At 43.1% G+C, this 23,390-nt stretch overlaps 2 protein-coding genes across 3 annotated transcripts; one reads left to right on the plus strand and one right to left on the minus strand.

Moving 5' to 3' along the window:
• Positions 1–2,083: 2,083 nt before the first annotated feature.
• On the plus strand, positions 2,084–12,401 carry LOC311137726 (uncharacterized protein; the record flags this gene model as incomplete). Of its 2 annotated transcripts, XM_084172288.1 has the most annotated exons (17): positions 2,084–2,243; positions 2,438–2,482; positions 3,378–3,626; positions 3,954–4,004; positions 4,146–5,937; positions 6,182–6,355; positions 6,511–6,684; positions 6,769–6,942; positions 8,803–8,979; positions 9,128–9,301; positions 9,420–9,593; positions 10,096–10,269; positions 10,356–10,526; positions 10,665–10,838; positions 11,012–11,185; positions 11,297–11,467; positions 11,741–12,401. In XM_084172288.1, exons 2-17 carry the CDS (start codon positions 2,452–2,454, stop codon positions 11,754–11,756), a joined length of 4,050 nt encoding a protein of 1,349 aa, XP_084028414.1. In that variant the 5' UTR covers positions 2,084–2,243; positions 2,438–2,451. The 2 variants fall into 2 exon arrangements, with proteins under 2 accessions (XP_084028414.1, XP_084028415.1); XM_084172289.1 differs by lacking the exon at positions 11,741–12,401 and having other exon boundaries at positions 11,297–11,471.
• A 47-nt stretch (positions 12,402–12,448) lies between these two features.
• Positions 12,449–14,477, minus strand: tmem253 (transmembrane protein 253). Its single transcript, XM_084172290.1, has 7 exons — positions 14,305–14,477; positions 13,911–14,072; positions 13,576–13,686; positions 13,331–13,387; positions 13,000–13,110; positions 12,759–12,905; positions 12,449–12,571 (listed from the first exon to the last, which is right to left on the minus strand). Exons 2-7 carry the CDS (start codon positions 14,070–14,072, stop codon positions 12,515–12,517), a joined length of 645 nt encoding a protein of 214 aa, XP_084028416.1. The 5' UTR covers positions 14,305–14,477; the 3' UTR covers positions 12,449–12,514.
• Positions 14,478–23,390: the final 8,913 nt, after the last annotated feature.

Below are 23,390 nucleotides of genomic sequence, written 5' to 3' on the forward strand. Positions count from 1 at the left end.
TTATTTTACTTTTAGATTTGTGTGTATTGTTCTGAATTGGTAGATACTACTGCACTGGGGTAGTGTTAAATGTGGAGGTAGAGCAATTGAAGTTGACTATTCCTGGTGTTTGTGATGCCCGCCATTTGGTTTGACGCAGACCCGGTGGTGAGTGTGGTGAAACAGAGGAGTCACTATCAGTCCTTTTGAGTTTTGAGTCAGTCTTTACCGACAAAGTAATGTTAGGATATATCAGTTATCTGTTTCAGGTGCAAAGTTTAGGGTAATGTCGCAGCAGTTTGTAGGAGGGAGATGCCATGAAGTAGGACGTGTGCAGGAGGGCATGGAATAGAGGATTGTGTAGTTTTGGTGGTTAAGGTTGTGTGTGTGAACTGTAGGGGTGCCCATGTGGCTGGGGGTCGGAAGTGTCCGGTGTGAGAGAGGCAGGTTGAGGTGGCTAGAGTCAGTTGGTTAGTGGGTTTTTAATGAGTTTAGGGTTAGTTGGAAGAGTGTTAATTTTTTATGTGCCATTATTATTATTTTAGTTTATTATTATTATTATTATTATTATTTTATTTTTTGTATCACAAAGTATAATGGATTGATATTATAGTCCAGTTGGGGGTGGTAATGCAACATATTGGATGCCAAACGCTGTTAAACTCAGAAGACGAAGAACATCTTGTGTGACATAGCTAACCAGGCACAGATAGATGATTTAAAGCAGCTCTGGCTCTATGTTCATAACTAAAACGTATAGCTGTTTGCTTTGTTGCAATGACAATACATTAATCTGTAAATTAGCAAATTGCCAGGGTAGGTAGCTAAAGCCGGGAGGGAATGGATATAAAAAGTACGAAACAACTTATTCTCACTTCAGAGGATAGGACATTCCATTTTTTTCTGCCTGAGTGTGGCGCTGTCTACATGAATTCATTTGATTAATTTGTGATCAGAGCAAGTTGGGAAACAACTTGTTCTCACTTCGGAGGATAGAACATAAAACATTTTCTGCCTGAGTGTGGTGCTGTTTACCTGACATTTTTGGATGTCCAGAACAACAATATATATTTTTCCATGAATAGGGCTTGAAATAAGTTGTGTTTCTTTGCAAAGGTTGGCCTGACTGACATGAAAATTACATTGAGTGGGAAGGATCCACAGACACAGAGGCTGATTATCTTTTGACACATCTCTTTATTTATAATACTGGCTGCCATGGTTAACAAAACACAGGACATTGAATGCTACCTGCATTGACTCAAAAAAGTAACATTTATACAGCAACTGCATCTGTTATGTGAATTATTTAACAAACTATTTCAGTTTCTCTGTGCGTCTCCCAAAAGGTTGTAAGTCTTTTGGGATTTAAGTAACGGCCAGAGTCCCGGTCTGCATAGTCAGAGATATTTATTCATTGAGAATTCTGCCATCACAATTTCAGAGTCCATCTTTTATACTCATACGTCATACAAAAATAAATCCCTCCCCTCTGTAGGCGGGCTGTAGTTTTCCACTCTAAAACTGCTCTACTGACCTTCAGTTCACACACACACATATCCTACTCCCTGCTTTACTCAGTTATTGCCGTTCTCACAATATTCTGCACCATGTTTTCATAACAGTTTCTCCCCTTCCTAAATTGGGAGGCCTCTTTATCTTAGTTTCTCAGTTGTCTTTGTTGTCTGGCCTAACTCTTACTCACATTGCTAAATAGTGGCTCAATACCATAGCCTTTACTGGTCCTACACTCACACATTTCTAACACATTATACACCGTTTCAGGGTGTAATAATTAGTCATTAATAATTAATCTATCAGCATCACAGCCAGGTCAAACACCCATCATATCTCTCATCTCTTGCAAATAACCTCACTTTGACTCAGAAACAAGAGGCATCTCTCTCTTTAATATTGAGTAGTATTTCACGTAAATATAAAAGTAAATATAAAAATTTACTGGTTATAGCGTTGGCCATATGTAGGTCAATCTTGTTGTCATTTCAGCGTCATGCTCCAAAACTGGTTGGCTGACTTCAGCACTCAGCCAGCGTTTATCTCGATTTACACACCCTGTATCTGAACTTCTAAACAGGGAGGGGCTACAGAAACAAATGACTGGAGAAGAAGAAACACTACATAAGCAGCCATCTCGGATACAGTCACAGGCGATTTACTGTTTCATTGCGTAACAGTTTTACATTTGAGGAGATATCCATAGACAGACATGATTTAGCTTTCAAATCTCACATCTGGGTACTAAGGTAAGGAAATAGCCTAATTTAACACTGAAGGCTTTTGGACAGTTTCCTATGTTTTAACAATGTTGAGCTCTGCATGCTGACACAGTAGCCTATGTGAAACTCTTCAGATGACTGCAGTACTTGAGGGCCGTGTTGAATAGTCCTGTAAACACAGCTAAAGAGGATGAAGAAAATGTATATTTCTCTCTCCCCAGGTTAAACTACTAGCATGGCTGAGTCTGCTGCCTTGAGTTCAGATGGTATGTGACATACATGGCTTTGTGATCAACTCTAAACTCACAAATTATACTGAACTATTTTCATATGGCTAAGGACATAATATAATTTATCCATATATTGTATGGTTTTATCACATTTCTCAAAGAATGTTATAGGGGAAAAGAAAAAGAGAAAAATATTTCACTTTCGCTAGGAGCTACCTCTGTTAACCATATTTGGTAAGGAGAGGGAGTCCAGTGGCAAAGCAGAGGGAGAAGATGCAGCAAGATAAAACTGGGTTGACCTTCTGCTTATTTTCTCATAGATGAAACATCGGATCGCTACACAATTTTCCGTTCCCAAAACTAGAATGTGTTATGAACAGAGTGCACAAAGCATTGCCAAACTCTCTATAAATTATATTTAGAAGGAGTGCAAAGGTAGTTTCAAGTTCTTGCGCACAAACTCATTCAGAGTAGGCATTCCCTGACGTAAATATGCAAATACATGCTAAAATGTGCCAATAGGATATTGCTAGCTCGTGAGTGGTGGTTGGCTCTGCCCACCTTCTTGCTTGTTTTGCCCACAACATGACAGCGATTCCCATTGTAAAAAGCCCATATGAACTATCTTGGGTTAGCTATAAGAATATATCTGTACATTGTAAATACAGTTAAATGCTACCATGTTTTGTACAAAATCAAAGCAATGATTGTCCTTAAAGATTAACATTGTGATAAACTGTCAAGAATGATGCCCTGCAATGTCAGTCACAGAGACGTTGACAGATGTTTGTAGAGTCATATTTGTGAAACATGATATTCAAATCTTTAAAGCTTCCCTCCTAGTCCTACCCATTTAGGAGCAGATTCACAGAGAGCATGTGATAACTTGGCTTGATAACTTTGCCTCTCTCTTATCTAACATCACTCCCAGATGCCCAGTTTGTGGATAGGCACAGCGCTGAGCTCATTCAGAGGGTTACCACAGTGATGCCCATAGCAGATGACCTACTCCAGAGGGGTCTGATCCATGAGGAGGCGTACTCTAATATCCATGCTACCAGGACCAGCCAGGAACAGATGAGATGGCTGTTTGAGGCCCTGAAATCAGGAGGGGTAAAGGTGAAATCAGCCTTTTACAGGATTCTACTGGAAAAACAACCTTGTCTAATCCAAGATCTAGGTAAGATCATCTCTCTCCCTCTTTGTGCTGCAGAAATACAATGTATAAAGTTGGGATATCTTGGCTTTTTACACATTTGCTATTCTTCACTGTCCCATGAGTTAAACCAAAGCCAGTACCTCAATCACAGCTCAGCCCATATCAATGTTATTGCTGCTGTTTAGGCTAAATGGTTACCATATGTAAGGATCAGTTGATTATGCATAAATAAAAGCACTACAGGCAATGGTAAACAATGCTGAGTCTCTCTACATCCACACCAAAAAATAAATGCACTGATGAGAAGGCATTGGTGGCTATTAATGTTATGTTGCTCTCTCATCCCAGGTGAACCCTCTGCAGTCCATGTCAGCAAAACTCTGAATTCTAAAGACAAAGGTAAATTACGTGAAATATTGGCTTTGGGATCATCAACACTTGATTGACTGACTTCCTACCAGATTAAATCGTGTCCTGTGTTAAAATTGTTTAAAACGGACAAATATTATTGCATTATTCACCAATGTTTTTATTTTTCAGATGAGAATATTGAAATGTGCCAAACAGAATTGAAATCGTACCTGAAGAGAACATTTGAACAAATATTTCCAGGAATAGCTAGACAAGGACGTCCTATACTCCTAAATAAGATCTACACAGAGCTCTTCATCACAGAGGGTGGAAGTGGAGAGGTCAACAAAGAACATGAGGTGATGATAATTGAGGCCGTATTAAGGAGACCAGCGACACAAGAGATACCAATCAAATGCAATGACATTTTTAAGCCTTTACCTGGACAGGACATGACTATCAGAACTGTGCTCACAAAGGGAGTCGCTGGCATTGGAAAGACAGTCTCAGTGCAGAAATTCATTATGGACTGGGTTGATGGAGAAGCTAATCAGGATATACAGTTCATATTTCCAATTCCTTTTCGGGAGCTGAATTTGATGAAGGAAAAGACACTCAGTTTGATTGACCTACTTCATGATTTTTTCAACGACATCAAAGAGTCAGGACTTTCCAACTTTAAAAAAAGCAAAGTGTTGTTTATCTTTGATGGGTTGGATGAGTGTCAACTTCCTCTGAATTTCAACAAAAATGAGATCTGCTGTGATGTCACAAAGTCAACCACTGTGGATATACTTCTGACAAACCTCATCAAGAGGAAACTGCTTCCTTCTGCTCTTCTCTGGATAACTTCCCGACCAGCAGCAACCAATCGGATCCCTCCTGACTGTGTTGACCAGGTGACTGAGGTACGAGGGTTTAGGGATGAACAGAAGGAGAAATACTTCAAGAAGACAGTCAGTGATGAGAAACTGGCTGAAAGAATCATCGCACATATAAAGTCATCAAGGAGCCTCGACATCATGTGCCACATACCAGTGTTCTGTTGGATCTCAGCCACTGTTCTAAATAATCTGTTGAGTAAAGCAGAAAGTGGAGACTTGCCCAAAACTTTGACACAAATGTTCTTACAGTTTCTGATCTTTCAGATAATACAGACAACGCGGAAATATCATGAAGACACTGACACAGATCTCCACTGGGATAAAGAGATAATTCTGAAACTTGGAAAACTGGCCTTTGAACAGCTTGAAAAAGGCAACCTGATCTTCTATGAGAAAGATCTGAAAGAGTTTGGCATTGATGTCAGACAAGCTTCTTTGTGCTCAGGAGTGTTCACACAGATCTTAAGAGAAGAGTGTATGTACCAGGAGGTGGTCTACAGCTTTGTTCATCTGAGCCTTCAGGAGTTCATTGCTGCTTTGTATGTGTTTCTTTCATTTGAAAACAACAATGAGGATGTTATAACACCACAGCTACCATCATCCTCGACTGGAATGGTCTTGTATGAAGAAATCCGTCCTGACAACATCTACAAGAGTGCAGTGGATAAGGCCTTAAATAGTCAGAGTGGTCACCTGGACCTGTTCCTGCGCTTCCTTCTTGGCCTCTCACTGAAGTCCAACCAGACACTCCTTCGAGGCCTACTGACACAGACAGAAGGGAGCTCACAGAGCAACAAGGGCACAGTCGACTTCATTAAGGACAGGATCAGGAAAAATCCCTCTCCAGAGAGGTGCATCAACCTGTTCCACTGTCTGAATGAGCTGAACGACAATTCTCTGGTGGAGGAAATCCAAATCTACTTGAAGTCGGGAGGTGTTTCGAACGTCGAACTCTCATATTCTCATTGGTCTGCTCTGGCCTTTGTTATGTTGTCCTCAGATGAGGAGCTGGATGTATTTGAGCTGAAGAAATTTGTCAGATCAGATGAAGGCGTTATGAGGCTGCTGCCAGTGATCAAAGCCTCTAAAACGGCTCTGTAAGTACTCTGCTCCTTCTCTTTTTCTGTCTCTCTCTCTCTCTCTCTCTCTCTCTCTCTCTCTCTCTCTATCCCTCTCTCCCTCTTCTTCCCATAAACATTCAACAAGTGACAGGTAGTCCTATCTTAGATTCAGATACATGTTCAAAACATACAAACCGTGCTGGTCTATGGACTAAAGTTTGAGAAACACTGGACTAGAACACTTTGAGTGGGATATTCAAATGTTTCTTATTTCCCCAAGGATGAATTCTTGCAATGTCACTTGGAGATGTTGTGAGAATCTGGCCTTATCTTTCGGCTCATGTACCTCAAGTTTGAGAAAGCTGGACCTGAGTCACAATGGCCTGACTGATTCAGGGGTGGAGCTGCTCTGTCTTGGACTGGGAAATCCACTCTGTAAATTGGAAACAATGAAGTGAGTATTATGACTATTACATTATATTATTGTTATTAAGGTAACACATCTATCTCAAATCTATTAATTCTGTCTCGTAAAACAAATTATTGTGTAACTTCTCAGCTATGTGATATGTATCCTGAAAGAGTAAAACCCTTTCTACTTATCTGCAGACTGTCAGGCTGTAAAGTCCAAGAGAAAGGCTTTGCTTCTCTGGCTTCAGCTCTGAGGTCAAACCCGTCACACCTGAGAGAGCTGGATCTGAGTTACAATAACCCAGGAGATTCAGGTGTGAAGCAGCTCTCTGCTGCACTGGAGTTTCAACACTGTAAACTGGAGACACTAAGGTGAGTATTCTCTCCACTCAACAGGTTACGTTGTTAACTTTAGAGTCATATTTGATTAAATATACAGCAATGTTCTTTTTTCAGTCTGTTTGATTGCAGCTTAACAGGGATATGTTGTGAAGCCCTGGCCTCAGCTCTATGCTCAAGCTCCTCAAGTCTGCGAGAGTTGGATCTGAGTCGCAATGACCTGCACAGTATGGGGCTGGAGCTGCTCTCTGCTGGACTGAGGAGCACCAATTGTAAACTAGAAAGGCTGAGGTGATAATTGTCATTTTGTTTAATCGTTTGTATTTCATCAATTCTTTTGTAATAAATTACAGAAGATGATATTTCACAAAGCAGAATGAATGAGTCACTCTTAGATGTTCTCTTTATTTCAAACCTTTTCATGGCCCTTTCTGTTACTGTCTCTGTTAAAAACAATGAACTTTGTTGTGGTAGACATGTTGAGTAAAACAAATTATTGTGTAGCTTCTCAGCTCTTCGGTATGTACAGTGGGGAAAAAAGGTATTTAGTCAGCCACCAATTGTGCAAGTTCTCCCACTTAAAAAAGATGAGAGAGGCCTGTAATTTTCATCACTGTAATTTTCATCATAGGTACACGTCAACTATGACAGACAAAATGAGAGAAAAAAAATCCAGAAAATCACATTGTAGGATTTTTAATGAATTTATTTGCAAATTATGGTGGAAAATAAGTATTTGGTCAATAACAAAAGTTTCTCAATACTTTGTTATATACCCTTTGTTGGCAATGACACAGGTCAAACGTTTTCTGTAAGTCTTCACAAGGTTTTCACACACTGTTGCTGGTATTTTGGCCCATTCCTCCATGCATATCTCCTCTAGAGCAGTGATGTTGTGGTCCTCTGTAGCTCAGCTGGTAGAGCACGGCGCTTGTAACGCCAAGGTAGTGGGTTCGATCCCCGGGACCACACAAAAATGTTCTACGTTGCCCTGGCGGTGTGTTTGGGATCATTGTCATGCTGAAAGACCCAGCCACGTTTCATCTTCAATGCCCTTGCTGATGGAAGGAGGTTTTCACTCAAAATATCACGATACATGGCCCCATTCATTCTTTCCTTTACACGGATCAGTCGTCCTGGTCCCTTTGCAGAAAAACAGCCCCAAAGCATGATGTTTCCACCCCCATGCTTCACAGTAGGTATGGTGTTCTTTGGATGCAACTCAGCATTCTTTGTCCTCCAAACACGACGAGTTGAGTTTTTACCAAAACGTTCTATTTTGGTTTCATCTGACCATATGACATTCTCCCAATCCCCTTCTGGATCATCCAAATGCACTCTAGCAAACTTCAGACGGGCCTGGACATGTACTGGCTTAAGCAGGGGGACACGTCTGGCACTGCAGGATTTGAGTCCCTGGCGGCGTAGTGTGTTACTGATGGTAGGCTTTGTTACTTTGGTCCCAGCTTTCTGCAGGTCATTCACTAGGTCCCCCCGTGTGGTTCTAGGATTTTTGCTCACCGTTCTTGTGATCATTTTGACCCCACGGGGTGAGATCTTGCGTGGAGCCCCAGATCGAGGGAGATTATCAGTGGTCTTGTATGTCTTCCATTTCCTAATAATTGCTCCCACAGTTGATTTCTTCAAACCAAGCTGCTTACCTATTGCATATTCAGTCTTCCCAGCCTGGTGCAGGTCTACAATTGTGTTTCTGGTGTCCTTTGACAGCTCTTTGGTCTTGGCCATAGTGGAGTTTGGAGTGTGACTGTTTGAGGTTGTGGACAGGTGTCTTTTATACTGATAACAAGTTCAAACAGGTGCCATTAATACTGGTAACGAGTGGAGGACAGAGGAGCCTCTTAAAGAAGAAGTTACAGGTCTGTGAGAGCCAGAAATCTTGCTTGTTTGTAGGTGACCAAATACTTATTTTCCACCATAATTTGCAAATAAATTCATTAAAAATCCTACAATGTGATTTTCTGGATTTTTTTCCCTCAATTTGTCTGTCATAGTTGACGTGTACCTATGATGAAAATTACAGGCCTCTCTCATCTTGTTAAGTGGGAGAACTTGCACAATTGGTGGCTGACTAAATACTTTTTTTCCCCACTGTATGCTGAAAGAGTGAAACTCTTTTCTACTTCTCTGCAGGCTGTCAAACTGTGAAGTCCAAGAGAAAGGCTGTGCTTCTCTGGCTTCAGCTCTGAGGTCAAACCCCTCACACCTGAGGGAACTGGACTTGAGCTACAATAATAACCTGCAGGATGCAGGAGTGGCCAATCTTTCTGCTGCACTGGGGAATCCACTTTGTCATCTGGAGACACTGAGGCAAGTGCTGATATAGAATAGTGTTGTTAAATCTTGTTCCTGGAGACACCCTCTGAGTTTCAGATAGTTGAGATACTGATGGTTGACACTCAATAAACTGTAAAGATTCAGCTAAAACAGAAAAAACATATCCCTCTCTTAACTGCAGGCTTAATAACTGTGGAGTCACAGAGGAAGGCTTTTCTTCTCTAGCCTCTGCTTTGAAGTCCAACCCTTCACACCTGAGACAGCTGGACATGAGCAGCAATAAAGCAGGAGACACAGGAGCAAAGCTGCTCTCTGCTGCACTAGAGCATCCAGGTTGTGAACTATTGAAATTGAGGTGAGTCTTTTTGTAATAATGTGTAACTAAACAGGGAAGGGATTTAGAATTTTAGCTAAAGTTACTGTCTCAGCTGGTATCAAGATGGAGTGAAGGCCTCTCCCCTTCCTTTTTGCAGGCTGTCATTGTGTGGTGTCATGGAGGACGGCTGCTGTTCCCTAGCTTCAGCTCTGGAGTCAAACCCCTCACACCTGAGACAGCTGGACCTGAGTAACAATTTCCTAGGAGACTCAGGAGTGAAGCTGCTCTCTGCTTTACTGGAGGACCCACACTGTGAAATCAAGACACTGAGGTACAGTTATACAACTTACTACAATACTTCATTCATATAATTCATTATTATATTTGGAAAGCGTCAAACTGTGAAGGTCTGTGGCTCTTAGCTATGCGTTTAAAGTTAGGCTGAGGCTGCGCGACCAAAGGTAATTGCCCTGTTCCTCCCCGTCCAGCCCCCCTGGAAGCCTCTTCCCCAGAGCTAAAGAACCAAATAATGCGCTACGCATGTGTTACGCCTATTAAATCGCTATTTATCAAGTCAAATCAAATCAAATTTAGACTGCCTGTCTGTGCCGTGCTTAGGTTTATAATAGCCCACAGACAAATACGTTTGTTGTACAACATGTTGATCATCTCTTTTGTACAACATGTCGAAGTTTATAGGCTACAAAATGCCTGATCAATCTGTGCACAGAGAATCTGGCACATGCACAGACGCTGATTTAGCTATCGGGAAGAGCATTCCAGAGAATTCGGCAATGCAGCCACTCGTTATAACATTATATTTCTCTCTGCAGGCTTACAGACTGTTACATTTCAGAGGAAGCATTTGTTTCTCTGGCTTCAGCCCTGAAATCAAACCCCTCACAACTAAGAGAGCTGGACCTGACCAGGAATAACGGAGGAGACTCTGGAGTGAAGCTGCTCTCTGCTGGACTGAAGGATCCATGCTGTAAACTGGAGAAACTGAGGTGAGTTTTATAATTGGCTGTGTTTATCAAATTACTGTGGTTAAGAGAAAATTATGTTTCTCATTATCTGTTGACATTTTTACCAGCCTGTTTTGTTGTAATCTGAGTTGGGAATGCTGTGAGGCACTGGCAGCAGCTCTCAGCTCAACCTCAAATCTGCGAGAGCTGGACCTGAGTCACAATTATTTGGGGAATTCAGGAGTGACAATGCTCTCTGCAGGATTGGGCAATCCTCATTGTAAACTGATGATCCTGAGGTATTGGATTGAATTTAACTACTTTTATTGATTTTAAAGTCACCAATTATTTGTCTTATTTTTGATTTTCTCAACCTTTGAATTGAATTTCAGTTCATCTTCAGAAATGGCTAAGTTAATTACTTTCATCCTCTGCAGGCTCTGTAATTGTGCTATGACAGAGGAAGGCTGTGCTTCTCTGGCCACAGCGCTGAGGTCAAATCCCTCTCACCTGAGCAACCTGGACCTGAGTTTCAATTCTCCAGGAGACCCAAGAATGAATCTGCTCTTTGCTGTGCTAGAGGATCCCTGTTGTAAACTGGAGATTTTAATGTGATTAATCATGACAAGCTTTTGTGCCATTACAATCACCGCAATTTGCTTATTCCATGTTGTGGGAATTAGTTAACGGGCATGGTTATAGATGTATTATACAAACTAGAAAGGCATTCCTGTCATATTACAGTTTGCATCCTTAGTTACAGTGTTTTTTGTTTTCCCTCCAGTCTGGAAAACTGTAACCTCACCGAGAATTGCTGTGCAGCACTGGCCACTGCTCTCAGCTCAAACTCCTGTAGTCTGAGAAACCTGAACCTGAGTGAAAATAACCTATATGATTCAGGAGTACAGCTACTCTCGGCTGGACTGAAGAAACCACAGTGTAAACTGGAGACACTGAAGTATGTTTACATGGCTTAGCCTTAGTCAATGCAGATGTGGGCTTTATACTGAAAGGTTTTTATATAAGAATGTTTGATCTGACATGGAATAACTGGATTCTCTTGCTGTAGGGTGGCAAACTGTAAGTTCAAAGAGGATGGCTGTGTTGCCCTGGCCTCAGCTCTAAGCTCCAACCCCTTCCACATGAGAGAGCTCGATCTGAACCAGAACAGGTATGGGCGTGGAAAAGCCTTGCTCCAAGCACTGCAGAAGGATCCACACTGTAAACTGGAGAAAGTGGGGTGAGTGGTATAGTTGTGGTATAGTGTCAAGAGTATCACAAATTTCAGTCAAGATGTGTTTGTGTCTGTCAATATTGCAAGTCATTGTGTTTCATTGATAATGCAAGTTGACTGAAAACAAATATACCTTAACAGTGGCACAGCTAAATTATAAAGAGCTTATGTTGCACTCTCTATTGAACCGTATGTTTCTTTCTTTCTGATGATCCCGTATTTAGCTCTCCTGTATACATACGACTCATTATTATTGTTCTGCAAAATCCTCTCTTTTAGATTGGTCCCAATGTGAAACAGCCATCTTTATAAAGGACAGAGAAATCAGCCGCATTCTGAAGAGACAGTCAATTTTACCTTTGTTTAACTAAGCAAGTCAGTTAAGAACAAATTCTTATTTACAATGACGGCCTACCCCGGCCAAACCCGGAAGACGCTGGGCCAATTGTGCGCCACCCTACGCGACTCCCAATCACGGCCGGGTTGTGATACAGCCTGGAATCGAACCAGGTCCTGTAGTGACGCCTCTAGCACTGAGATGCAGTGCATTAGACCGCTGCGCCACTCCGGAGCAAGAGGTGACATGGACGCGGTACTCAACCGTTCTTGAAACCACTGAACTGAAAACATGCTGTGTGTAGACTAAATAGACCAAACAGTAGGGTCCACATTACAAAAAAAGTTAGATTAATTATTTTTTTGATTATGCTTTATCATTTTGAAGACGCTCAACACCTACAATACAAATGTGATGCATATGTATGCAGTACAGTACTGATCTTTGAAAAATATATAGGTTATGTATTTTCCGAGATAGATGTGGACATATTTAAAATTCATCAATATTAGTCTTGATGAAACTCAGTGACTTGGACAAAATGGGATTGATTGTCAATGTTCTATTTAATGTTATGGGAATAAAATACAATGTTAGTATGGTACATCATTTTGTATATTCTTAGACATCCTCATCAAATGAATATCTTAAGATAGTTTGTCACACACGCATGTACACGCGCACACACACACACACACACATACAGGTCTGCTGATTCAGAGGCTGAATTCTCCTGTTACCATTAGGTGCTCATTAGTGTCCTCATCTGGGCCCTGTGAAAAGAGACTGTTTGTTTAGTGAGTCCAGTTCACCTAAACATGTGACCATGTCAATATGTATTTCATCGTGTGAGTGTGTATTTGGGCAGGTGCCTGTGTGCAAATGTGTGTCCATGCATATGTGCTAGTGTTTGTATATGTGTATGTGCGTGTGCAGGCATTTGCGTGCATTTGGGCTTGCCTGTGCTAGACGGTTGTAGGTCTGAGTGTGGGGGCCGCTGTACCGTCGTAGACCTCTCCAGGACAGGAAGAGAGTGTAAACAGAGGCCAGCAGACACTGTACTGTGAACATGATAGAGCTGCCCTTCGCTATGTACACACCCACACGCTGAGAGGGAGACAACAGAGGAGACAAAGAAAGGAGGGGGTTACACACAGAGAGACACACACATATGCACACACACTCAGACAGTACAACACACCTGTTGGTCTGTGTAGAGTGCTTTAGCATGTGTAGTGATGAGGCTGTAGGCCAGCAGAGCACAGGACCCCAGCAGTAGGCTGAAAATGTTCAGGCCTACCAGTGTGGTCACCTGCTCAACACAAACAGAACAGTGAGCATAACAACTTAACACTCATCACAATCACAGCAGCAATGAATCTTGCGACTCACTACAAACAGTGGCGAACAACACAAAAGATTCACTAGGGTGAGACGTCAAAATTGGGATAATTAATTCAAAAAGTATATCATTAATCTTTTGATGAATCAGATCGCTCATTGAACAAAGCACTCGTATGATAGATACTCACGTTGAGTTTGTTGGGTTTCCTCTGAACTTCCATTGCCAGCCCTCCAGTGGCCAGATACTGTAACAACACACAATAACCAGTTTAGTGACATAATCTATACCAGGGTGATGTTCAGTGGGCACAACATGGGAAAAACATTTTGAAACAGGTAGTGACAACATAGACTGTGTCAACCGGGGATGGCTAGGCATTAGCTCAGTGGGCTAACACAGTCTTGCATAAGACAGTGAAAAGCGAGGACTCACAAACAGGCCAGACCAGATTGGTGTAGTCATGGAGACGGAACAGTTGAAGCTCACGCAGGCATAGGTTACTGTGGTTAGGATGGAGGCCAGGGCACCGAAGAACTGCAAAACCTTAGAGTGACAGCGAGAGAGAGGGAAGCGGGAGAGAGAGAGACAGGAGAAGTACTCTAGAGTGAGGGTTTTGGGTAACTCTTTATTTCACAGGAAATGGTCAGGTATTTACGAAACTACATAGTAAAATTATAATAACACAGTAATAACTGATTAATAACCATGTTTGGTCACAGGGCACTGATTAGGAACCACAGGGTTGTTTTTTGTTTTCCTCATCTCACCCCAGTGACAAGGAGGCGGGTGTTAACGACTGTCCCAAACCAGCGTCCAATCCGCACATCTTTAAATTCTTCCTGATTGGTGGTTACAGTGAATGAGTGGCCCGAGGAGCGGTCCTTAAAAAAAACATGGTACAGCCCCTCTTGGAACATGTTCTGAGTCATCTGAGAAAGGCAGACAACGAAAACATGTTGCGGTCTGATGATGTAAGAGGTATGTCGCTGTTTGATGATGTAATAACTACAGATGAAGATATTAGGAAAACATATCTCATCTAATGGGCATATAAGGCTACACACACACACACACACACACATTCACATACACACGCCCATACACACACACTCAGTCACATTCGGACACACTCTGATCACAGCCTTTCCCTCTCTATCTTACCTTCAGCAACAATGGTTCCACAGCCTGGTATCCTCATCAACAACTTTCATATCCACAAATGACAGAATCAGCCTTCTAGAGGGGAAAAAAGGGACCTGAAATCATGAAGACTTTGTGTTAGTCAGTCATTCACAGTGTCTCACACTTCCACCCTCACCACCCCAGACTGACATGGTCAAAGTTCACCTGAAGCATAGTTTTCTTCCAGGCTGATATGGCCCACCTCTAAGGAAGGGATACTGTGTTCTGATTGGCCAGAGAGAGAGAGAGACTTGATCAATGAGGAGATCTGATTAATCTGGCCCCGGCGCCCGGGTAGGCACGCTTTGCACCGGGTGAAAGTTGATTGCATTAGTTTTGGAACCAGGCTGCCTCCAGGATGTGAGCCAGGTTCTCCCTTCAAAGCCCACGGCGAAGTCGGCTCAAAACAAAAGTGACGTAATTAAGCACGTGGAGTAATGATTAGGATTCTGTGTTTTCACATAACATTACAATGCTTTATCTGCCTTCCAAATGAAAACTAGTTTGAAAATTGAAACATTTATTTTATGGACAAGAGATGTCTGTTTCTGGACGATGCACCATGCTGCCTTGTTGACAACATGACCGAGCAGTGCAGATTACTGTTCGATTTGAGAAGGGCACTCATCCCTCACCGCTTTTGCCCGTTCACGTCACAGGCCATAGGCCGGTGCCCCGCGACTCAGCATAATGAAATCTTCCCTATGTTTGTCTAAGGTGTGTGTGAGTGTCAGAGAGAGAGAGAGAGAGAGAGAGAGAGAGGGAGGGGGGGGGGGGGAGAGGGGGAGAGAGAGAGAGAGAGAGAGAGAGAGAGAGAGAGAGAGAGAGAGAGAGAGAGAGAGAGAGAGAGAGAGAGAGAGAACTGAACAGGTGAGGTTAGGTCATAGCAGTGGAGACACATTCTGGAATATTCAATCGAGTCTAGCCTAGCTAACGATCAGTCTAAGCAGATGGAAATGGGTCTGTGCACTGTATTGACATGACCATGTTTTACAGATGTACCATGTTACATAGCATGTTGCACAAAATGTCTGCCGTGCATTTCCCAGGTGCTGCTACACATTGGTGGTGGATGAGTTTGTTGGTGGTGGTGAGTTTGTCCCAGAGAGTGCTCTGAGACCTAGTGTGGCAAGATCTCTATAGCGCTGGTACTATACTTGACTTTTCTTTTTATAAATTAATTATCACTATTGTTATCAAGTGTGGATATTTTGGAGACTTGTCTTTATTTTGTATTATATATTTTTTCACTTATTTTACCAGGTAAGTTGACTGAGAACACATTCTCATTTACAGCAAAGACCTGGGGAATAGTTACAGGGGAGAGGAGGGGTGATGAATGAGCCAATTGGAAGCTGTTGTATACAGTACTGATATGTGGCACCCCCTTGAATCTTACACTCTGAAAGCTTGTCAACAACTTGTGGTGGAATGAGTGAGCAAAGCATGAGTGCCATATGTATGTATTAACAGTGAGTGGGCTAGGAAGTCTGCTAATGTTGGGAAATTCTGCTGGCACAAACAGACTGAGGTTTACTCTGTATTGCTCCTACACACAGTAGGGTAGTTAATGGTTAACACTAGTTAACCATTACAACTACAGTATACAGTATGTATCCAGTAAACATGGTAGTCCCCGCCCCAAGAGAGAAGAACTAGGACAGTGTCATACTTTCTGCACTACAGGAACTATATATTACCTTGGCAGTTACTTTATCAGCATTTATCAACATTGTCAACGTTATCAGCCAAGACACTTTGACACTAAAAGGGTAATTAATGCATACATTAAATGTTGCGATTTGCCAGATCACAGTTTGGATTGAGCTTCTTCTTGTTGCAGGTAAGGCCAGGGTAATCATTTACAAGTCACTGTTGATCTCATTATTTTTTGATTTTTTTATGTAACTGGTGTGGACTTGTGCTTATAGAACTATATGTTCCAAAATGCATGTTTGCCCACTTGTCACCTGTTGTGGTTCCTCTTAATTCTGTGAGGGTGGTATTAAACTTCCCAGAGTTTTGATGTTGCTACACAACCACTGAGTCTTAATTGGTGTGCACTGTGTAGGTATTCTTCTCACATCACATAATATTTCAGACACTTTGCACATGTTAAATGTACTGGATATGCCTATGCTACTGTCACCCTTTTAGGTTATCATCCCCCCAGGACGGTGTGAAAAGGACAAGCCATGTTAGGCAGGTTTTAGTTCAGAACACTTCATCTTTAGAGTGGACACCAGACACCTCCACAGAGACAGAGCTCTTGGCAAAGGTCAAATCAAAACAAACAGTGACATCCATTACAGACACTACAATAAGAATAACTGGTCATAATTGTATTTAAACTTCACAAAAGCCAACTTTATAGAACTCAAAGCCATTGGTTTAATGACATTGAGAATCAACGTGGTAAGAGTTGATTCACAATAAAAAGTGAAATGAATATGAGTGGTGTTTGAATGAGCTTTGGATTTGAATGTTATGGACATACTGCCTCATTGATGGAAATTATGTTTATGGTCTAACAGGTCTGCTAGAACATTGAGAGGACCTTGGCCCTCATTAAACAGATAAAGGATAGAAGGAGGTGTGGGGATCTATTTTCTTATAACTAGATGTGCTGTTAGCTTAATAAGAAAGCATTAATGATTAAACATAATAGGTTTGTACTGTACTGATATGGATTGTTTAATATAACAAGCTGTGATTCATGTGGGGAACTGTTAGGGGGTAGGCTGAGACAGACTTGTGATTCACACAGACACACACACTGCCTCTTTGTTAAACTGCTCAAGGACAAACTATGTCTGAGGTTGCTGACTCAAAACAAGTTATGGAGATAACAACTAATGCCTGGCAACAGTGAAGCGCCAAGGGACTGGGACCAGCCTGTGCGCCAGCGATAGGCTGGGTAAGTTTAAACCACGCCCAGCCTCTACTCTGATAGGCCAGCAGGGAGCAGGAACTATCTCTGTCAGAGTATTTAAAGAAGAACTTATAACAATGGCTCAGTTCTCTGACTGCCCTGTGTGGTTTTTCAGTGGGCCCGTATATACGAACATCATATTTACCAATTCAAGTGTTTGCATTAATTAAAATACTAGTCTATTTTAGAAGACGTGTATTGACCTCTTTTTGTTCCTATACCAGATTTGAATTGACGCAATTTAACAGAGGAAAAAATGGAGGAGGGAAGGGATTATTTGAGTATTATATCTATTTCAAGTCAGAAGTCCTCATCAATACTAAAGCCTACTCATCATCATTCATGTCAAGGTCTGAGTAGTCCACCATGGCATAGTCATATCCCTCAGCTATCCACTACTCTGCTCTGCTTTACTTTATTTTATGTTTTACAGTGGGTCTTTCCTGCTGTGAAGGCCCTGAAGCACTGGAATTCAACTCCTCAGACGTCCACTTCAAGGTGGTGTCAGACGGGGAGGTCAGAGTTCATAGAGCTCTGGGGGACAGACCCAGACACTTCAGCGTCTACCTCCTGGGTCAAAGGGTAGGAGCGTCACTGCGGCCCAGATACTGGTGACCTATAGCCCTGAGGGTCGTTGTCATGGTGATCGTCATCACCATGGAAAGGTGGGCAGATTACCTGGTCCAGTTCAGGTGGGATTTTTTTTATGCTGGTAGCATTTTCATGTTGGTAGCAAAATGTATCTTTATGTTTATGTGGTGTCTTGTTGTATCCTGACATGCTACACTCTGAAAATTAAGGGTAAGGTTACAATATTGTTCCCTGGGTACAAAAATATCAAAATACACATAATGATCCTTCAGGGGTACACATACTGTATGATCTCACATGGTACTGTTCAGTACCTTTTAGGGTACATGTGCGGATAATCTAGTACAGTGGTCACCAACCTTTTCTGAGCTGAGATCACTTTCTGAGTCAAAATGCAGGCCAAGATCTACCGCTCAGACTTTTTAAAAAACATTACCCGCCGGGTAGGCAGAGTTTGTACCTTCAGACACATAAACTGGTTCAAAATGGGAACACTTCAACTACCCGGCATCAGGGCAGCTGAATCAAGTGCACCTACCGCAAACAGCGTGAAACAAATACAAAAATAGGAAAGGAAGGCTTTTTACAGAAATGTTTGCTGATCGACTAGGAAAGCCTCTAGTACAATGGTACATTTTTGTACCAAATATTTTGAATATAAAGGTACAATCATCACACACACTCAAAAAAAGGGGTGAACTATCCCTTTAATATTTTGTCCTGACCTTAAACCAACACTGAGCGAACTTGTCAGGAGGTACTGACCTCTTGGCGTATTGGTTAAGGTGTTGGCTTGACAGTGGCTGGACCCAGATTTGAGTCCCAGTCTGGGCTATCCCCCGAATTCACCACATTGGTGTCAGAAGTGGGATGGCGGAGAGGGATGTACATGTGAGGGACTTGATATAGAGAAGAGGTATATTTTTGCCACTTAAAAGGAACAAATGGCTTTATCACTGTGGTGGTACCCTAAAAAGGCAACTTAGTACCTTTTCTAAAGGTACGCTTTAGTACCTGTGGACTATACATTTACATTTTAGTCATTTAGCAGACGCTCTTATCCAGAGCGACTTACAGTTAGTGAGTGCATACATTTTCATACTGGCCCCCCGAGGGAAACGAACCCACAACCCTGGCGTTGCAAACGCCATGCTCTACCAACTGAGCTACAGAGGGCCTATACGGTACACTATTGGCTCTGTTAAGGTACAAACTGCAAGGGTACAACTATGTACCTGTAACTAATGGTACAATGGACGTACCTTACAGGGTACCACAACAGTGACAAGCGTTTGTACCCCTTTAAGTACAAATTGGTACCTTTTTTTCTGAGTGTAGGTGTGGTGCTGTTGCAGAGATAATTTTTTCCTGTTTATAGATACATTACTGCTTAATGAGATATGTAAACAAACCTCATCTCTCAGGGTGAGCCCTTCCCAGCGGTCCCTGTGCTGGAGTTCCCACAATCCAGTGCGAGACAGAAGAGGAGGAAGAGGGATTGGGTCATCCCTCCAATCAATGTAGCCGAGAATGGCAGGAGCCCCTTCCCCAATCCTATAGTGCAGGTATGTGTCTGTTACACACAAACACACACAGGTACCTCCTTTATGTTGAAGACTGCTGTGTGTTTCCTATGTTGTTCAGATCAGGTCCAGTAACGATAAGGCAGTGAAAATGTTTTATAAGATTACAGGCCAGGGGGCAGACCAGGATCGAGAGGATTTAGGATCGAGAGGAACACAGGTTGTCTGTCTGTCACGGAACCCTTGGATCGGGAGCAACAGGCCAAATACACCGTACGGTAACACCATGGCACTCTGTTATAGGAAAACAAAATGGTGGAATCCCATCGACTTTCATCAGTGTGACAGTATTGACAGTGACGGTATTGACAGTAGTGTATTGTGACTGATGTAGTGTACTGACTGTGTAGACCTTCACAGTATGAGTGATACTGAGTGATATAAAGTTGGGACCAGACTAACAGTACTTACAGTATGCCAGTTAATGTAGCATGGATGTTTAAATCTTTGTGTAAAGTGTGATGTATGTATTATGTAGATATATGCCCATGCCGAAGCAGATGGGATGGATTTGTCTGAAGAGCACATGGAGATCATCATCAACGTCATCGAATTGAACGACAACAAACCACATTAGGCCGCACAAATAGGTACAGATGAGTTTGAATTTCATATGAGTACCACATTCATAAACACCAAACACTGACTTACCACCCGTCGTTGTTACTTTCAACTCTGTAGGATATGAGTTTATGAAGGTATATGCCACAGATGCAGATGAGCCTGGTCAGGACAGTTCTGATATCCGCTACAGCATCCGCAGCCAGGATCTAACTCTACCCAGCAACCTCTACTTTATTAACACTGTGACTGGAGGAATAAAGGTGGCTGCCCCGGGCCTGGACAGAGTGGTAGGAAGGTGTGTGTGTGTGTGTGTGTGTGTGTGTGTGTGTGTGTGTGTGTGTGCGTGTGTGTGTGTGTGTGTGTGTGTGTGTGTGTGTGTGTGTGTGTGTGTGTGTGTGTGTGTGTGTGTGTGTGTGTGTGTGTGTGTGTGTGTGTGTGTGTGTGTGCGTGTGAGACTATCTGTCCATCTCTATCTATCTCCAGACCCAGCAGCAGTACAGGCTGGTGATTGAGGCAGCTGATAATGCAGGGAATGGCCTGATAACTACCTGCCAGGTCCTCATCACTGTAGCAGACAGCAACGACAATGCACCCCAGTTTACACAAACAATGGTATATCGAAGTTATCGAAGCTTAACCATGTATTAGATCGTAGGTAGGTAGTTAGCTGTAGTTAGGTATTGTATTTATTATAGGTTAGTATTGTTGTTATTGTAGGTTTCCGTAGGTAATTGTAGGTTAGTATCGAAGCACGAGGCTAGCTAGCTAGCGGGTAGCTACTGGTAACGATTAGCAACGCTGGAGAGCTGTTTCCAATGTTAATGTAGTCCTAGCCAACGTTTAATTTTTTGCTGCGTTATGCGTTATGAAAGGAACTAGACACGGAATTGAATTATCTGTTTAGTGTGCTAACACACTCTTGGCAGTTTGTTGTAACCAAGTATTGATGCTAAATTGTGTGTTAATGGATGCTAGCTTGCAAGTTAGCTACGGCGTCATAGCTAGGCTTCGTGGGTTGTTGTGGGTAGTTACTGTGTCTTGGCAGTGTCCTCGGCCGTGCCGGCTGTAGCACGAAGCTAGCTAGCTAGCCGTTCTTCAAACAAAGTCAACACAGTGGCCATTGCTAGCTCCCCAACACGACCAGCTAGCTGTACTGTAGTAGCTAACTACAATATACTTGTCCTAGCTAGCCAACGTCTAATCATTGCTGCGTCATGAAAGGAACTTGACACAGACACGAATGATCTGTTTAGTGTGTTATCACATTATTGGTGGTTTGTTGTGACCAAGTGTTGGTGCTAAACGGTGTGTTATTGTTATTGGATGCTAGCTTGCTAGTTGGCTATGGTGTCATAGTTGGCTAGCTGAATAAAGTGGGTTGAGTCTATTCCTTTAAACATTGAACCGCTGTGGTTCACAACAATTCTGATTTCTAAAGGCGGAAGTTGGGAGAGTTTTTGTTCGGGTGGTTCAGTGAAACAATTTTAGTTTCTGAGGTAGAAGTTTTTGGTGAGGGAGGCCCTGCTCTCTCCGCTCCCAGATGCTTAGCCCATTTCATTCCGATCTCCTCTGCATTTTTGTAGCCATTTGCTACAGCCTGTCAACTATGCCTCTGCCTATCCCTGTTCTCTCCTCTCTGCACAGGCTACACAAACGCACCACACCGCGTGGCTGCTGCCTCTCTAACCTGGTGATCCCTGCACGCACCACCCACGTGGAGTTCCAGGTCGCAGGCAGCCTCTGGAACTGCCGTTCTGCTGCCAACAAAGCTGACTTCATCCCAGCCTATGCCAACCTCCAGTCCCTCGACTTCCTGGCGCTGACGGAAACATGGATCACCACTGAAAACACTGCTACTCCTACTGCTCTCTCCTCGTCTGACCATGTGTTCTCGCATACCCCGAGAGCATCTGGTCAGAGGGGTGGTGGTACAGGAATCCTCATCTCTCCCAAGTGGACATTCTCAATTTTTCCCCTAACCCATCTGTCTATCTCCTCATTTGAATTCCATGCTGTCACAGTCACTAGCCCATTTAAGCTTAATATCCTTGTCATCTATCGCCCTCCAGGTTCCCTTGGAGAGTTCATCAATGAGCTTGACGCCTTGATAAGTTCCTTCCCTGAGGATGGCTCACCCCTCACAGTTTTGGGGGATTTCAACCTCCCTATGTCCACATTTGACTCATTTCTCTCTGCCTCCTTCTTTCCACTCCTCTCCTCTTTTGACCTCACCCTCTCACCGTCCCCCCCTACTCACAAGGCAGGCAATACGCTTGACCTCATCTTCACTAGATGCTGCTCCTCTACTAATCTCACTGCAACTCCCCTCCATGTCTCCGACCACTACTTTGTTTCCTTTTCTCTCTCACTCTCCTCCCACACTACTCACTCTGCCCCTACACAGATGGTAATGCGCCGCCGCAACCTTCGCTCTCTCTCTCCCACTACTCTCTCCTCTTCCATCCTATCATCTCTTCCCTCTGCTCAATCCTTCTCCCTCCAATCTCCTGATTCTGCCTCCTGAACCCTCCTCTCCTCCCTTTCTGCATCCTTTGACTCTCTGTGTCCCCTATCCTCCCGGCCGGCTCGGTCCTCCCCTCCAGCTCCGTGGCTTGATGACTCATTGCGAGCTCACAGAACAGAGCTCCGGGCAGCGGAGCGGAAATGGAAGAAAACTAAACTCCCTGCCGACCTGGCATCTTTTCACTCCCTCCTCTCTACATTTTCTTCATCTGTTTCTGCTGCTAAGGCCACCTTCTACCACTCTAAATTCCAAGCATCTGCCTCTAACCCTAGGAAGCTCTTTGCCACATTTTCCTCCCTCCTGAATCCTCCCCCCCCCCCCCCCCCCCTCCTCTCTCTCTGTGGATGACTTCGTCAACCACTTTGAAAAGAAGGTTGACGACATCCGATCCTCGTTTGTTAAGTCTAATGACACTGCTGGTCCTGCTCATACTGCCCTACCCTATGCTTTGACTTCTTTCTCCCCTCTCTCTCCAGATAAAATCCTGCGACTTGTGACTGCAGGCCGCCCAACAACCTGCCCGCTTGACCCCATCCCCTCCTCCCTTCTCCAGACCATCTCCGGTGACCTTCTCCCCTACCTCACCTCGCTGATCAACTCATCCTTGACCGCTGGCCATGTCCCTTCCGTCTTCAAGAGAGCGAGAGTTGCTCCCCTTCTCAAAAAACCAACACTCGACCCCACTGATGTCAATAACTACAGACCAGTATCCCTTCTTTCTTTTCTTTCCAAAACTATTGAGCGTGCCGTCTTTAGCCAACTCTCTTGCTATCTCTCTCAGAATGACCTTCTTGATCCAAACCAATCAGGTTTCAGGACTGGTCATTCAACTGAGACTGCTCTTCTCTGTGTCACGGAGACTCTCCGCACT

Source organism: Coregonus lavaretus (genome assembly GCF_964263955.1).
Source record: "Coregonus lavaretus genome assembly, chromosome: 11".
NCBI classification, from domain to species: Eukaryota; Metazoa; Chordata; class Actinopteri; order Salmoniformes; family Salmonidae; genus Coregonus; species Coregonus lavaretus.

Excerpts from the sequence above, each read along its gene's own strand:
- tmem253 (XM_084172290.1), bottom strand. The coding sequence starts at position 14,072 with ATGACTCAGAACATGTTCCAAGAGGGGCTGTACCATGTTTTTTTTAAG. Across the intron at positions 12,906-12,999 it reads CACTCTACACAGACCAACAG|CGTGTGGGTGTGTACATAGC; the intron begins GTGTGTTGTACT and ends TCTCCCTCTCAG. Across the intron at positions 12,572-12,758 it reads CCTACAACCGTCTAGCACAG|GGCCCAGATGAGGACACTAA; the intron begins GCAAGCCCAAAT and ends CTCTTTTCACAG.